The following is a 15,871-nucleotide window of genomic DNA, read 5'->3' on the forward strand; positions in this document are numbered from 1 at the left end:
TCACATGGGGCTTTTGACAGGCTTCAAAGTCCGAACGGAGCGAGCAGGAGACTTCAGGATGCCACATCCTCACGATCACCTCCTTGAGGTGGGGGTTGGAGTTCAGAGCAAAGAGCTGCCTCCCAGGGGTCCCAGGGGGCTGCTGGACATCTTAAGCCCTGCGCTCAAGTCCTCGTCTGCACCTTTGTTCTACAGCCGTTGCTGTGGCAACAAGCTCAGTCAGGTGGAGGCTGATGGTACTAGTGCCTGCCTCCCCTCCCAGGAGGCTGGCAGGGGCCTGCTCAGCCCAGATCCTGGACAGCACCCCTGCAAGTGTGAGGGGATGCCCACGCTCAGGCAGCCTGGGCAGCAGGGACAGGAGCTGGTGGATGGACAGCTCAGGGCCCCTCTGCAGCCTTCTCTTGCAGGTCCCCAGTGGAACTGAGCCCTAAACTGCCCACCTCCGTGACACGCCCTTGAGCTGCCCTTTTCTCCTGCCTGCCCAGGGGCCCTCATGACCATCCTGTGCAAGTCCTTCTCAGATGGCTCCTGGAGGCAGGAGAGACAGATGCCCATCTTTCCCAATGACACCAGAAGGCGGAATGCTTATTTCATTATGTGGAATTTTAGAGAGAAGTTGAGATAGGATTTCAAAGGGTTGAATTCTGTGAGTTGATCTCTGCACCAGTCAGGGCTGGAGCTATGTCCTTGGAGACTGGCTTCCCCAGTCCAGCCTCAGATCTGAAGGACACTGGGACAATGGAATGCCCCCAGAGCTGCATGGAGACACGGGCAGCGTGTGGGCTGCTTCCTGCCCACCTGACTGAACTGCTAGCAGCTCCCTGAGAAGTGAGTGACAACTGTGCGTCTAGGGTTGAAGGCCACTGAAACACAAGCCAGCGCTGCCAGGCTGGGCGGACCCGGGGGAGTGAACCCCCTGGGGCAGGTTCTGAGGAACGTAAGGCAGTCACCAACCTGGGTTTAGAAAGTTCAAGACCAACGTTTATTTGGTGGTGGTTACATGGACAGGCAGTAGAGGACAGCTCACCAGGAAGAAGGGAGGGCGAGGTCCCCAGGACCCGTGGCCAGGGACACACTATACCCCACCCGTGACACCAGCCAGGTCTTTGCTTCCACACGGTGTGGCTGTGCTCAGAGGCCCAGAGGGACGTGGTGGAAGTGTGTGTGTGGCTGTGAGGTCTTACAGGGAAAAGCACAAAGTGGCCTTCTTGAGGGGACGCAGGTCCCTTCCACGGTCTGGAGAACACAGGGCTGCCATCCTGCGGGCGTAGGAAACAGCACCAAGCCCTTGGCGGGAGCCCAGGTAGGAACAGGTGGCGTCGGCCCGGCTGTCCTGGCTGCACCGTCGGCGGAGGGGACCTGGGGAGCTGTCTTGCGGGAGGAGTGAGGGCAGAGAGGCCAGTGAAGCGGCGGGCATGGCTGTCCTGCGGGATGGTGGCCAGCGGCCTGGGCAGGTCAGGCTGACAGCGTAGGCTGTTAGGAGGGTGCCAGTGCCGAATTCCTTTGGTAGCTTTTTTTTTTAAAAATTGTTTTTAGAGGAAAATAATAAATCCAGCTTTGGGGTCAGCGTCTGAGGTAACGGTTAAGAGTGAGCACCAGAGTGGCCCCTCCGCCGCGGCGGGGGCTCACAGGTTCTTCATGCACACCTGGCAGCGGCTGATGTGCGTGCGGATGAGGCCGGCCTTGAGTGTGTCTGCCGAGGGCGTGCCCTGGAAGCTCTGCTCGGGGATGGTGGTCAGCCAGAAGCTGTACTTGTTGGCGTAGTAGTGGCAGGTCCCACGGGCCCCGTTGCACTCGATGAACGGCGTGGCGCGGAAGTCCTCCAGGCAGCTGCCCGGCGACACCAGTGACTGGCCACCGCCTTCGTCCCCAGCTGCAGTGTGCTGTGCAGAGAGCCAGAGACAGCAGGTCAGGTTCTACTCTGGTAAGCCACAAAGCTTTTTGTTTGTTTTTGGTGTTCACAGGTAACAGGCCAAATTTACCCAAATCATTTTGGTGGAGAATTAACAGTGCAACAGTGCCCCTCTGGTGGGGACAGCCCCACGTTGACACACAAGTAGCACCTACCATGAGGAAGGAATATCCGATCCACAAGCTGCGCCAGCCGGCGGGGCAGTGGGGGATAGAGACGTCCTGACTGTGGACTGCGATGGCCACTGCTGGGGCCTCACACACCGAGCAGCGGCTGATGTAGGGCTTGATGTCATCCTCGGCCACCGGCATCATGGGCAGCGGGGCCGTGGTGGAGAGCCAGTAGGACTTGTCGTTGCGGCTGGCATAGTAGCAGATGTCGCCCGGGTTGCAGTACAGGAAGGGCATGGTGCTGAAGCGCGCCAGGCAGGAGCCCGCCAGCCCTGCAGGAGGGGAGTGTGAGACCACGCCCAGGCCCCCTGGAGCCTCATGCGGACATGCCCCACCTGTGGCCTGCCATCTGCAGGGGTCAGGCCAGTTCCCTCTGTTCCCTTTTCCTTCTTCACTGTTTCCCAGCCCACACTGGCATTTCCAGAGAGCCTACTCCTCTGACGTCCTCCCACATGCCTCTGGGCCATGGGGGGCCAGGGAGTTGGGTCATTAAGAGTGGCATGGGTGGGGAGGCCACATTTGGCAGTGTCAACAGTGCCAGCACCAGGAAACTCCTGGTGGCAAACATGGTGCCCAGGAGCCTTCCCTAAAGGAGCTCTGGCTGGTGCCCCAGCCAGGCAGCTCTCCTACCTCCGGCCACAGGCGGACTTTGTCCAAGGCCAGAGGGAATTTCAAGCTAAGCAGGTTTTGCTTTTCACAATGGTGGCTTAAAAGCTCACGGCCAGATGTGGGGCCCCTTTGGCACCCAGCGAAGTGCAAAGGCGCGCCTCCTGGCCCTGCTCCCAGGGCTACTTAGGTCCTGTCCTTGTTTGCTCTTGCTCCACTGTTTTCTCAAGACTTATTATGGAGGCAGGAGCGTCCAGTCATCAGGGCGCAGCTCATCACCAGCAGGGTGCCCTGGTGTGACCCTATGGCAAAATGGACCATGCCAGCCTCCGGCATGCCCCTCCCCTCCAAGGGGACCACAGACTGAAGCCCCACCCCACCTTACATTGTGGCATTTCCGTATTCGTGCCTTTTAAGGACTCACTTGAATAAACCTCCACCCCGCTCATGCATCTGTTTTCCTGGGGTCTGGCTTAGGACCATGTGCAGTCCAGCCCTAACCGCCCAGCCGAACTCTAGAGTAAGGGCGAAAATAAGGAGGAGAAGCAACTGGTGGCCTCCAGTGGAGAGGGATCAGCATGTGGCTAGAGCCAGACATGAACCTGCAGAAGCCTTGATAAAGAGTTAAAAGGCAGCCTATGCTGGAGCGCTAAGTGTTAAGGGCTTAGTAAGACTCTGTCCAAAGGTATCTTAGTCCCTTCTGAGCCCTGAGTCTCACCATGCCATCCAGCCTTGACCACTGCCAGGAGCAGAGTGGGCCTTGTTGGTAGTACCTACCCAGGTCCTGGTTGTGGGCTTTCTCTTGGCCTTCAAAGTACAGCAGGCTGTATCCGCTCCAGAGCTTGTTCATGCCCACGGGGCACATGGGCTCCTGGTCCGTCTGACTGTGCTTCACCAGGAGGTAGCCGATGCTGACACTGCGGCCTGGCATGCCGGGCAGGCCTGGGATCCCTGGACGGCCTGGCTCCCCTAGGGCCCAAGAGAAAGCAGCCACTGTCCACTGCCCTGGGGACCCTCAGGGCCCAGGGCAGGGGGCACTTCATAGAATATCTGGAACCACTGCTCTTCCTTCTCCCCAGAGCGTGGGTCTCTGTGTGTTTAGCCCATGAGCCTCTTGGGAAATATTTGACGTAGGTTTCACGATTATTAAGCGTGAAATGATGATGATGATGATGGTGCTGAACACCAACAGAAAGGACTTAAAAACTCAGCTGCCACAGGAGTGTTCCCTTCAGGGAGTCCTGAACTCGGAGCGAGAACTGGGGACCCTTGGAGTAGCAAGTGTCTGGAGAAGCATCTCAGTTCACCCCCCTTCCCCAAGCAAACACGTGTGCCCTGTCCCAGCTGCAGCCTCTGTGTGCAGCTTCTGGGAGAGCTGGGCCACTCCCAGGGTTAGAATGTTCTTCCTGTGCAGAGCCGAAACCTTCCACCCAGGGTCCTGAGTCGGCCTCAGAGCACATCAGTGCACCCAGTCTGTCCCCGGTGTGGCCACACTTTGAATAGTTGGAGTCCCCTCCAGGGACATTCTCCCTGCACTCTCTGATCCTGGTCTCCTCTCTGGGTTGCACTCCACTCGTCCACGTTTGCTTTGGGATCTGCATCCCTGCGTGCCCAGTCTATGGGCCAGGCCCAGGGAGGTGGAGAGTGGATTGCTGGTCCCTTGGATCTGGACGTTGATGGTGCAGACGGTTTAACTTGCTGCACAGCTGGTCATGCCATTGGCTCAAACTGGCCTTGGATTAATTAGGCAAATCCTGTAGTTTTTTCTAGTCTCTTCCATCCTTCACACGAACCCAGCATTTAAAGAACTCGGGGCTTTACAAGGCTCCTGCCACCTCAGCAGGCATCTCTGGCTCCTTATCTCAGGCCTTCAAGATCCTGGTGACTCTGACTCTTGAGCCTATATGGTCACCTGGTATCCCACAGGAAGGAAGTGGCTGTCCCAACAGGCACAGGTGCCGGGAGCAGACACAGGACACAGCTGCAGGAACATCAGGGCTAGCACAGAAGGGTGCAGTGGCTTTCTGCTCTGCGGGGCACCTCCTGTCCTTGCCTGCCAACCTCACTGTGTTACCCCTAGTGGGGCCTAATGGAAGCTGACTGCCCCTTCTCTCTAGCTGCTCATCACGTACCTTCTTGGCCAACTGGTCCCTGGTGCCCCATAGGCCCTTGGTCTCCTCGGAACCCTGGGATAGCAGACACACCGCCTCTTCCCTGGGGTCCAGCCTTCCCTGGAGCTCCTCGAAAACCTGCAAGACATTGAGTGAGTGTGACCGGAAACTGGCCACGCTAAGCCTGGCTGGTGCTCACCCCAAGAGGGCAAAGCAAACAGGACAGACCTTTTCCTTGTCACCCGCAGGACCCAGTGCCTTACCTGGCTCTCCAGGAGGGCCTTGGGGCCCCATCTCCCCCTGTGCCCCAGGGGGACCTCTCCTCCCCTGGGGGCCCATTGTCCCAGGCTGGACAGAAATTGTCAGGGGGACTCCTGCAATCCCTGGGGATCCCAGAGAACCAGGAGCACCTGTAGAGGAAAGAAAGGCCAGTAAACACTCAGGAACAGCTACTTCCCCATCCGGAACCTGTCCCGGAAGCCCCGAGAACAATCTTGCATTGCAGAGAGGAGCTGGAGGTCTCTCATCTGAGAGGTCACCCTGAGCCCCCCACCTAAATACTAAAGGCGTCTCCCACTGGGTCCCAGGAGCGTTCCAATCCTGCTGCTCTCCAGGGAGTGGGCTGCATGCCAGAGGGTTCCGGTATCTGCCTCAGGAGGTCCCCAGCCTGGACGGGAGGCCAGGTCCCTGGGCGTCCATGTGGCCTGGTTGGCCTGAGCTGCCGTGCTCTGCAGGTGCCACTTACCAGGGAATCCCTGGTCTCCTTTGGGCCCCTTGGGGCCTCGGTCGCCCACAGTGCCGGTGGCTCCAGTGTTACCCATGAATCCTGGTTCGCCCCTGGGGCCTGCAGCACAAATGGACGTCAGACACATGTCCCTGGGGAAGAGGCTCCGCTCTCTGCCACGGTACTGGCTCCTCTGCCTGGGCACCATTACCTTTTTCTCCTGGGAGACCAAACACACCAGGCCGGCCCTGTGGCCCTGGGTCCCCGACCCAGCCTTTGTTCCCAGGGACTCCTGAAGCTCCTGGATTCCCATCATCTCCTTTGCTCCCAGGAAAGGCTGCAGGCCCAGGTGGCCCCGGTGGGCCTCGGTAGCCTGTGGGTGTTAGTTACAAGAGACGAGAATTAAGCCGGACCCCCAAGGAGGTTCTGCCGCTGCCTCGGGGCTTTTTTTGTTTATAATTGTAAAATACATACAGCATGGAGTTCTCATTTAGGGACTGAACCCAGGGACGTTGTACCTCCGAGTTACATCCCAGCCCTTCTCGAGAGAACATCTAGGTGGCCAAGCCTGTCCTTGAACTTGCTATCCTCCTGCCTTAGCCTCCCATCACCGGGCTCATAGGTGTGTACACTGTGCCCCGCTCACCGTTCTGAGTCCACTGCAGGGTGCAAATCTGACCCTACAGCAAGTAATGGATGCACACTGTATCACTTGGTTCCCTGGGGACCGTGTTGTGCAGGATGGGAGGGATGCTCCTTTGGCCATGTCTGGTCAGTGTGCAGAGAAGGTCTATTCGGCCCAGGAGCGAACTGGCACCAGCACCCGTCCCAGGCACTTCCTCCCACCACGTGAGGCCTACTTACCTTCTAGGCCAAATATGCCTGGTGCTCCTTTGTCACCTGGTGACCCAGAGATGTTGGAAGGGGGGGTGATACCAGGGAACCCCTGGAGTCCTGGACTCCCGGCTGGACCTCGTTCCCCTTAGGAGGAAAACAGAAGTTTCTTTTAGTGCCAGCAGCCAACATTCTAGCCCTACTGTTCTCCCTGCTCCCGTCTCCGGAGGACCAGAGCTACGCAGGGTGAGGTAGTGACCCAGGGTCCTCATGTCAGGGACGTCTCGAGGAGGAAGGGGCTATATGACCCGTGGTCAGGAGGGCTGATCATCTGTCCCTCTAGCCCCCAGGTTCTGAGGAGCCCGTCTGGGGCCCTGTCCTCACTGTCGACATGTACCCACACTGAAGAACACGATCAGCCAAGGGACAGTGCAAGGGACGACTGGCCAAGAGGCACTGCAGCAGGAACTCCCCCGAGGACCAGCAAGTCCTGTTCTCTGCAGTGTCCCATCTCTGCTAGCTGCTGCCCCGTCCCACCTAGTGGGCTCTGCTCATGGAGATGGCAATGCGTGCTTGGAATGTGTGGCCTCACCTGGGGCTCCCTGCTCCCCTTTCCGTCCTGGGACTCCTGTGGGGCCTGGAAGGGTGTTGGCCTCTCCTGGGTCACCCCTGTCCCCAGTAGGTCCTGGGAATCCTGGTTCTCCGTGGATGTCAGCACCTGTGGTAGAATTAAAACAGCAGCCAATGGCCACATTGTCCAGCAGTGCACAGGTGATTTTCCTAAGTAGGACAATCAGTGCCACTCAAGTCAGGCAGCCTCGGTGACCTTACTTTGCTCTGGTGTTACAGAATCTGAGATCTGGAAGGGATCTCCAAGAGGACACTGGAGCCCCTCACCCTATAGATACGAAGACTGAGGCCCTCAGGGCCTGAATTCATGGACACAGTCAGCAGAGGAGCTGGGATCTCACACCAGGCCTCCTGGCTGGAGGCTGTTCTCCATGCTATACCTTTGCTGGTTTTGAAAATTAAATAGTGCTCAAAAATCTTCCCTGTCCACATATTGGTGCTCAAAGCAATGAGGGGCAGGAAACAGCAGTACCACTTGACAAGTTTCCCTTCATCTGCCCGTTGGAATTGAAATGGGCTACGTGGAGCCTAGGGTGTGCATCTCATGTACATTTGCAAATTCACCTGTGGACCAACTGGTTCCACAAAACCTCTGTAGACAGCAGTCTTTACTCCTCATAGCAGCTGTGGAATTAGAGGTGATTTTTTTTTCTTATTTTTCAAAATATTTTCCTCACTGAACTGGGATAAGTTTTCTAAATTGAAGTCACTAAATGGGCATGTGTGTTACAAAGTCCCTCCAATGCTGTGGGCTGTGCTGGGTACAGTGCCACATACCTGGGGACCCTGGGAAGCCTTTGGTGCCCGGCAGGCCATGTAATCCGCTGATCCCTCGAATTCCCGGGAAGCCTGTGAGAAGTTGACACAGCGTTATTCATGCAAAGGAGGCTGCCAAGTGGTCTCTGGTGGCAGGAGCCCCTTGACAACTCCAGCACGTTCATCTGCTATATTGCTGTCTGTCCCCACACAGGGCTGCCCATCCCTGATGAGCAGGGGGCAGTCAGCTGCAGGTGGCTTTCACCCGACATGTACACGCACCACTCCTGCTGCCCAGGAAGCCCACTGTACTGTCTCTACAGACTGTTTCAGGAGTCCTCAGAGCTGAGAGGGGAAGTGTGGTGTCCTTTCCCTTCCTGATGTCTCATCTCTGGCGCATTAGGTCAGTAAGACACGTGCGCAGAACCTGTCTGCCTTGCTGAGGACAAACACTTCTGGAGGAGGACGCAGCTCACAGGCAGCCACAGCTGCATGCTGTGCAGGGACCTGTGGCCCATGGTGCACCTTGGGACTGGCTGGGTCATTTGTAATTCCCAGTTAGCACAGAGCCAGGAAGCTAAGCCAAGGCCTTGTAATCCCAAGCGCCAGCTGGCCCCCGGGGGAAATGGGGAAGCCTGTGGCAGAACTTGGGGGCCTCTTGCGCCCAAGCCTCTGGTGCCTCTGTGCAGTTGGCATGGGCCTGGGCCTCTCTGGAGGCTTCCGTCTGTGTCTCTGGGAAGTGAAGCCCCTCTTTGCAGCATGTCTCTTTACCCACCGTCTGCTGTGCTCACAGCCTCCTGCAGAGGCTGGCCTGGCTGATGGCACTTCTCGCAGCCTGGCTACTTGGCTGAGTGCTGTGGGCACTGCGCACTTCTGTCAAGGAAGGAATTGACTCACCTGGTAAGCCCGGCACGCCAGGCCAGCCAGAATCGCCTTTATCGCCGGTGACTCCGATCCGCCCTGGATCTCCCTGTGGCCCCCGCAGCCCTGTTAGCCCTGGGAAGCCTGGGGGGGGGGAACAATCATTAAGTTTGAGCACACAGGAACCCCGGAAACCTGAGTGGTCCTGCCTGGAGGGGTGAGGGCTCCCAGGGAAAGGCTGAGGACCTGTGGGGGCTGCAGCTCAAGCTACATGAGAGAGTCTAGGGACTATCCTCCCATTGGGAATGATGTAGCATCAGACCTGGACCCTAAGTTCAGCAGGATGAGGTCAGCCTGGCCAAAGAGAAAATGGGGTGCATTTTTAATTCTCCTCCTATCATGCGGACAGAAGTCTGTGGAGAATCCTGGAGGCAGTGCCCGCAGAGCGCACGGAGGCTGGGGAAGCGCCAAGCGAAGGCAGCAGCCTCCGCAGCTCTGATGCCAGCTCTCCCTTGCATTCCCTCACTAACGGGACCCTCAGGTGTGTGGCTGCACATTCAAATGCATGAAAAGGATCCTTTCAAATAGATCGGGCCGTTTGTACACAAGGGACAGAGGCTGGCTCAGAAACCCTTGTCATTCATCCTGTGTGGCTGCCTGTCATGGAGGGGCTCCCCACAGCCCCGGTGGTCGATTCTCTCCAAGCTGTGGGTCCCCAGGCAGAGCTGGGTGAATGCACAAGAACAAGTTTCCTGGCGACGAGTGAGATTGTGGTGGAGAAGGAAATGGCAAGGTGGCTGCTTTGTCCTGGGTCTTAGAGGTCACCTGCCTGGGGACTGTGACTGAAGGGGATTTTACCTGTTTGTCCTTTGGGTCCAGGAGGGCCTTGGGTTCCAGTCATGCCTGCTATCCCAGGGAAGCCAACTTCACCCTCTGCTCCCTTCTCTCCAAAGAACCCCTTCAGACCTGGAAACACAGATTTGCTGCTTGCAACACGCCTCGACTGTTGAGTGAATACAGGGCTCAGAGCTTGCTGGCTTGGCTAAACCATGCTCTCGCTTCACACCGATTCTCCTGTTTGGACGTGCAGGTAGATATATGAGCCTGTTCCTGCCTCGACTTTTTCCTGATTCTTCCCTCTGAGAATGAGGCCGCCGTCCTCCAAGGTTGCACCCACCGGACCCTTCTGCTACCCAACACTGAATCGGGTCAAACTGTGCCCACTGGGCTACCAGGGAAGCGAGGACCTCAAGCCTCGCACATGAGCTCCTCGTTGCCTTCACTTGGTCCTCGCAGGGATCCTTAGACCTGGAGGAAGTCGGCTGCGTGCTGTGGGCGCTCAGGCAGCTCACAGCCTCTGGCAGGGAACACAGGCCTCATGCCAAGGGCTCATGAGGGCACCAGTTTGGAGAGGGATCTTCTGATGGTTGTGTCCCTGGCCAACGTCATAATCAGCAGCTCACGAGTGACTCCAAGTCAGAACCACCCTGTTCCCCCCTTCCTGACCTGAAGAACTGGCAGAGAAAATTACTGGTGTCTGAAGCTACTGCATTCGGGGTACTCTGCTGAGCAGCAGCAGGTATCCAACAGAGAGCTCTTAGGTGGTTCTGAAATCTCCTGGGGAACGTGCTCCACAGGCGGGTGGAGGTGCACCAGGGGGAAGAGCGGGTCTGGGGGCCTGGAGTCTGTCTGTAAAGCAGCAGCTGGGGTGCTTCTGAGGTGTTCACTGGGAGACGGGGACACACCCTCCCATGCGGGTGATGGTGAGTGTTGTACAGCTTGCCGGCTTCCAGGTAATGTGCAAGTCAGACCAACCTGAAGTCCACAGTCACCTGTGTTCTGTGCCTTCTTTAGTCTACGAGGCTGTTAGAACATTGTGATGCTTTTGTGGTTGTGGAAAAGAACCATGTAAGAATTCTGCTTATTCTCTATTTTGATTTTAGTGTTTTAAGAATCTGCTCCAACGGCCATCTTGCTAATGAACCTGCCCCCACAAACCACTTCTGCTGTCCCCACTCGAACTCAGTGGGTCTAGTGAGACTTGCTGCTCTGTCCTCAGAGAGCCCAGGCTGTGCCCCGATCTGACCTGGGGGTCCAATGTGTGTGACAAAGGTGGTCTTGCTTTCCTGCTTTTATGAGCAAAACTGCTGAAGTAATCATCTAGGACAGGAGAGTCAGCCAAGAGCCCAATGTCCCTGGACCTCTGTTACCCAGGGACAAAGCTGTCAGGACACCAAGTTATAGGCCAAGACGGAGGCCAGAAGGGTTGTCATGAGGTTGCCCATTCCTGCATAGCAGGGCTCTGGTCCTGTCCCGGGCTGGACACTTCTCTCCATTCTGAGCCACTCTACAGAGGAAACTCGCCCGTCATTCCCCTGCCCCTCTCACCCCATGCACGCACAATAGACTCCCTCCTCCCACCAGAGGAACTTAAGCAGTGCAGGCCCCCAGGACAGAACGTCTAGAGGGAGCTGCTGTACCCCCCAGGGTAGCACCACAGCAGGAATTGTAACTTAGACAAGAGGCAAGAGCTGCCGTGGCACAGAGGCCCTCTAACACGTAGGGTACGTAGCTGCCTCCTGCCCTGCTCAGGAGACGTGTGCAACCCCCACCTCCCCGCTCCAGACTGCTCCCTGGACACCAGCAGCTCGGGTCATATGTCCCTTGTTTCTGTCCTGTGTGTCCCAGCAGCCCAGGCTTGTTCATCTTCCATGGTCCCAGGCACTAGGTGCTAGTTATTTTCACTTTCAGAGAAAGATTGGGAAAGATTTCTGAGCTTGTCTTCAGATTTCATTAAACCAAAAATCAGTCTTTCTTGCACAATGGGCTAGAAGACCTCAACCATTTTTCTATAAAGTTCCTTACAGTTCTCAGCAAATGTTGATGCTCTGAGAAAACCAGGCCAGAGACCAGGCTCAGGACTGTTGGTGGATGTGAGAAAATGGAAAATAACTTGTGTACCTGGAGTTCCGGCAATGCCCCGCTCTCCCTTCAGGCCTGGGCTTCCTGGTAAGTCTATGGTATCCCCAATATCACCTGTGAGATGCAGAGAAGGTGGTTAGGAGTGGATCTTCCTCCCGGGGGAGGTTAGCCCTTCACCTTCTATCGTGCTATGCCCCTAGCAAGATAATCTGCCTCTTCTTACCACAGCATCTGGGCTCGGTGACCACCCAGCATGCCTAGGAGCGCTGAACGGTGGATACCCCATTTCTTTCTTTTTGCTCTGGGGATTGAATCTAGGGCTGCCCCACTCCTGAGCTATATCCCAACCCTTTTATTTTTGAGATAAGGTCTCGCTGAGTTGCCCAGGCTGGTGTTGAACCTGTGACCCTCCCGCCTCAGCCTCCTGAATCACTAGGATTAAGGCCTGTGCCACAGCACCTGGCTGGATGCCATTGTCACTGCATGAGCAACACTCACCAAAGTCCCCAGTAGGGCCAATCTCTCCGTAAAAGCCGGCTCTCCCAGGAGCACCTTTGTCACCCTAGGATAAAGTTAGGAAGGAAACTGGCTTAGAAGGCTGTGATTCAGGAGGGTGGAGGGGCTTAACTATTGTGTGTGCTAAAAGCAACACTCAAGGCTCATGATCGCATTGTTTTGTAGAAACATCTAGAAGTTTTTTCAGCACAGTAGGGTAGGTGCTTTGCTTTCCCATTCTTATCAAGTGGTGACGTGACAGAAAGAAACAGCTCGGCAGGTTTGTTGACATGATTGGCACTGCTGTGCAGGTTGGTCATGACCCTGTGGCACCAGCCCTGCAGGGGGGCTGACAGTGTTCTCTGCCAGTCTCTCCACGGGCCTGCATGTGAACTCCCATCTCCAGCCTGTTTAGCCTCCCCTGCCCCATGAGGCCGGCACTCCTGTTTCCACTGGACAGAGGAGGAGCCCAGGGCTGAAGGATTGAGAGACTTGGTAAGGCCACTGGGCTAGCAGGCAGCAGGACAGGGCTGTGTGCCTGGGCTGCTGGTGGCAGAAGGTACTCTAGGTCATAAAACAGGCATGTGGCTGTGTACTGCCCTCTGCAGGGAGAGGGGGCCTGGGTCACTCTGTGACCTCCTGGAAGCCACACTTTTCCTCTCTAAAGTGGCCTCTCCCCAGAGGGAAGTGGCTGTTCTGCCTTGGTGCCAGTGGTCCCCAGGTCAGCACCCACACAGGGCCTTCAACCTGCAGCACAGAGACCACGGCCCTTCCTTGCGCGGCCTGGCTTGAGTCTCCAAAGCAGCGACAGGGCTCCACGGGCGGCCGAAGGAGTGAGGTCCGAGGCTATGTCCGTGTGGGGATAATGACCCATTTCTCTCCAAGGTTTTCCTTATTGAGGCGTCACTCACAGAAAGCACGCTAGCCCTGAACGCACAGCTAGATGCACGTGACACAGGTGCCATCAGATGGAGATGGGCTCCCCGGCACTTTGCGGAAGTTCTAAGCACCTGAGTGGCCACTCTCCTCCCTGACCTGGGCCACGGGGTCCCGTTGGTCCGTGAATGTCATCTGTGCTTTCTCGTTTCTGGTGTGTGTTCAACCTGGAGCTGCGCCTGGTCATGCTGGGCCTTGTCAGGAAGGCCCGTGTTACACTGCGCACCGCTCTGCTCTCTGGGAGTGCTGTGTTCACGGGCCGTCTCTCCTGCTGACGGACAGTCGAGCTGTTCCCCAGTTTGGGGCTGTTGGGGCAAAGCTGCTGGGAACACCCTCAGGGGGTCCTGCGGTGGCCGAGTGCATCTTCCTCTTCAGCCGGCCCCAGCGGCACGGCTACAGATTTGGGAGGGAGGGGCAAGACCCGAGGACTCTGCACCCCAAAGCAGGAACGCAGACGGGCCAGCCGGGGCTATTGCTAACAGGGTGACCTGCCCAGTGCTCTGACCACACCATGATTGACAGAACTGAGTCTGTCGTGTGCTGCAGACCTCGAGGGAGTGACACCTTCAGCAAAAGAGGATGGAAACGGAGTTGGCCGAGGCACAGTCTGCGGCAACCTTGGGCCTGCCAGTGTGACATCTATTCCGCACTGGTCCTAGGGGTGAGCAGGCAGGATGTGGAGGCCAGAGCCCGCCCAGCTCAGGACGCCCACTGTAACATGGCAACAAGTGGCCACAGCAAGTGCTCCAAAGCCACCCATTGTGAGGAGGAGGAAATAGCCAGCAGGATGTGACTTGGGCTGCCCCTCCCACCGTGCCCCGTAATAGGCTCTCAGGCCTCCGATGTCACATGTGATCTCTGGAAATCCACACTTTGTTCTTTCAAGGCCCCTGTGAAAAATGGCAGGCCGTGCGTGTTTCATCCACCAGGAGCCCATGGAAGCGGCAGTGGCAGCTGTGGTGGACGCTCGGCCACGTGGGCATCGCACACGCACAGCCTCCCCTCGCGCTCCACGGCCCAGGACTCTGAGCTGTGGCTCGAATACCCTTTCCCAGCGAGGCGGGAGAGGTCTTGGGGTGCTGAGCAGCAGCATCACTCACCCGGCTTCCTGTGAACCCTGGGAATCCTGTGATTCCAGGGGGGCCGGTCACTCCAGGGAATCCTGGCAGACCTGGTACGCCAGGGACTCCGATGTCTCCTTTGGCTCCCTTGATGTGGCCGGGCCTTCCAGGTAGCCCTGGGATTCCTGCCAGCCCGGGGATCCCCGGCATCCCTTGGATTCCTGTAGGAGGACCCCAGCGTGTGACACCCTGGTGAGGAGGCAGCGCCCACCCTCCCCACGCCCGCAGACTGAAGCCCAGGTCAAGTCTGCAGAGCTCAGGGGCAGCTCTGGAGAGGAGACGGGCAGGAGCAGGGCTCAGCGGGGCCTCACCTTTCAAGCCCAGGTACCCCTTCAGGCCCATGGGCCCTTCATCGCCCTTCTCCCCTTTGATGTCCTTCATCCCTGGCAGGATGATGGGAGGTGGTCCTGGGGGACCAGGGTCTCCACGGCTGCCTGGAAGGGAACAGAACACCACGGCTCCTTGTAACTCCTGAACCATGTGTGACAAAGGTGCCGCCTGCCTCCAGAGCTCCCGTCCTGAGGGACCCTTGCCACATGTCCCCAGACCAGGGAGCTCAGAGAGACCAGGGGTGGGGGGGGGATGGAAAGTGCCCCCCCCTGCTCTTTCACTGGAGCAGAGGGTGTGGGGACCCCGCTGTGGGGACCCAGCTCCTTGGTCCTGAGGGCTGTGACTGAGCAGAGCCCACCATGGAGGGAGGCTCTGCTCCCCCCAGCAGTGCCCAGGAGCCGCGGGCTGAGCAGGAGGAGCGAGTGCTCAGCCAGGGCAGCCCCAGTGTGGCCTGACAGCACAGCCAGGCTTGGCCTCAGCAGGAGGCCCACACAGGGAAGGAGGCTGCCCAGGCCTCCGGTAGGCCCCGAGCTGGTCTGTGCCTGCAGAGCCTCAGGACCAAGGGCCACCAGAGCTGGGAAAGTGACAGCGGTTCCTGTGTGGGATGTGGCCAGGGAGCTCTGGGGAGCCCTTGAGGGCAGGGGAAGAAGGGCCGGGTGAGGGCTCCCCAGCTCTCCTCCTCCCAGGAGAGGGCAGCTGGTAAGTGAATCTGACCAAATGGAAGGAATCGGTCCCTTCTTTTAACATTTATCAAGTGTAAGTAGCTAGAGGTTGAGGGGCTCAAACAACGCAATCCGGCCCTCAGGGCGTTGTGGTGCATCACAGGGACAGACAGGCTCAGGAGCACCAGAGAGCTTGGAGGAAGTGGTGGGGAGCCTGGGGCCACCACGTTTCTAGTTAGATCCTACTGATGAATAATCCCATAGCACACAATCCTCCTTGAAAGAGATAATGAAGTGCTTCAGTGAATTCTGGGGCTGTGCAGCCATGACACCATCTAACTCTGGAACATTTTCATCACAGAAAATGAAGCCCGTAGCCATCAGCAGCCAGTCCCCAGTTCTGCGGGGTCCCCCAGCCACAGGCCATCACTATGGGCCCCTCCTCTCTAAGTCGGCCTCTCCTGGGGCCTGCTGAGGATGGAATCCCGAGGCAGCACACACGGGGCTTGCTTCACCGCTGCCCATGCATCAGTGGGCGGCACTTGGGTGGCTTCTGTGTTGGCTGTCACAGTGGCCAATGACCACAGCTGTGGACACTGTGCAAAGCCGTGCCTCGACCTGTGTTTCCAGTTACTCCACCTGGAGACCTCTGGGTGACCATGTTTGACCTTTTAGTGCACTGTCCACTGTGTCCTCACTGTCCCCGCTGGGTCCTACTGTTCCCACTGTGTCCTCACTGTCTCCACTGTCCCTGATGTGTCCTCACTGTCCCCACTGTGTCCCCCTGTGTCCTCACTGTCC

The 15,871-nt window shown here is 57.6% G+C and overlaps 1 protein-coding gene and 1 long non-coding RNA gene across 4 annotated transcripts in view; one reads left to right on the top strand and one right to left on the bottom strand.

The window, feature by feature from the left end:
- Positions 1 to 959: 959 nt before the first annotated feature.
- Col4a2 (collagen type IV alpha 2 chain) overlaps positions 960 to 15,871 on the bottom strand; it is a 150,176-nt gene continuing 135,264 nt past the window's right edge. For all 3 annotated transcript variants that reach the window (XM_048800624.1, XM_015484079.2, XM_015484078.2), the window contains 16 exons: positions 14,390 to 14,512; positions 14,058 to 14,239; positions 12,025 to 12,088; positions 11,566 to 11,640; positions 9,463 to 9,570; positions 8,641 to 8,748; positions 7,765 to 7,836; positions 6,950 to 7,075; positions 6,388 to 6,504; positions 5,735 to 5,896; positions 5,545 to 5,643; positions 5,063 to 5,209; positions 4,821 to 4,937; positions 3,466 to 3,657; positions 2,068 to 2,354; positions 960 to 1,883 (listed from right to left, as the gene is read on the bottom strand). In XM_048800624.1, the coding sequence (XP_048656581.1) occupies positions 1,626 to 1,883; positions 2,068 to 2,354; positions 3,466 to 3,657; positions 4,821 to 4,937; positions 5,063 to 5,209; positions 5,545 to 5,643; positions 5,735 to 5,896; positions 6,388 to 6,504; positions 6,950 to 7,075; positions 7,765 to 7,836; positions 8,641 to 8,748; positions 9,463 to 9,570; positions 11,566 to 11,640; positions 12,025 to 12,088; positions 14,058 to 14,239; positions 14,390 to 14,512 (2,237 nt within the window). In that variant the 3' untranslated portion in view covers positions 960 to 1,625. The remainder of the gene's footprint in view (positions 1,884 to 2,067; positions 2,355 to 3,465; positions 3,658 to 4,820; positions 4,938 to 5,062; positions 5,210 to 5,544; positions 5,644 to 5,734; positions 5,897 to 6,387; positions 6,505 to 6,949; positions 7,076 to 7,764; positions 7,837 to 8,640; positions 8,749 to 9,462; positions 9,571 to 11,565; positions 11,641 to 12,024; positions 12,089 to 14,057; positions 14,240 to 14,389; positions 14,513 to 15,871) is intronic.
- LOC125616025 lies at positions 6,993 to 10,535 on the top strand. The gene is made up of 2 exons (XR_007346623.1): positions 6,993 to 7,128; positions 7,207 to 10,535. It is a non-coding gene; the product is annotated as an uncharacterized LOC125616025 (long non-coding RNA).

The sequence above is a fragment of the Marmota marmota genome, unplaced genomic scaffold (genome assembly GCF_001458135.2).
Source record: "Marmota marmota marmota unplaced genomic scaffold, marMar, whole genome shotgun sequence".
NCBI lineage: Eukaryota > Metazoa > Chordata > Mammalia > Rodentia > Sciuridae > Marmota > Marmota marmota.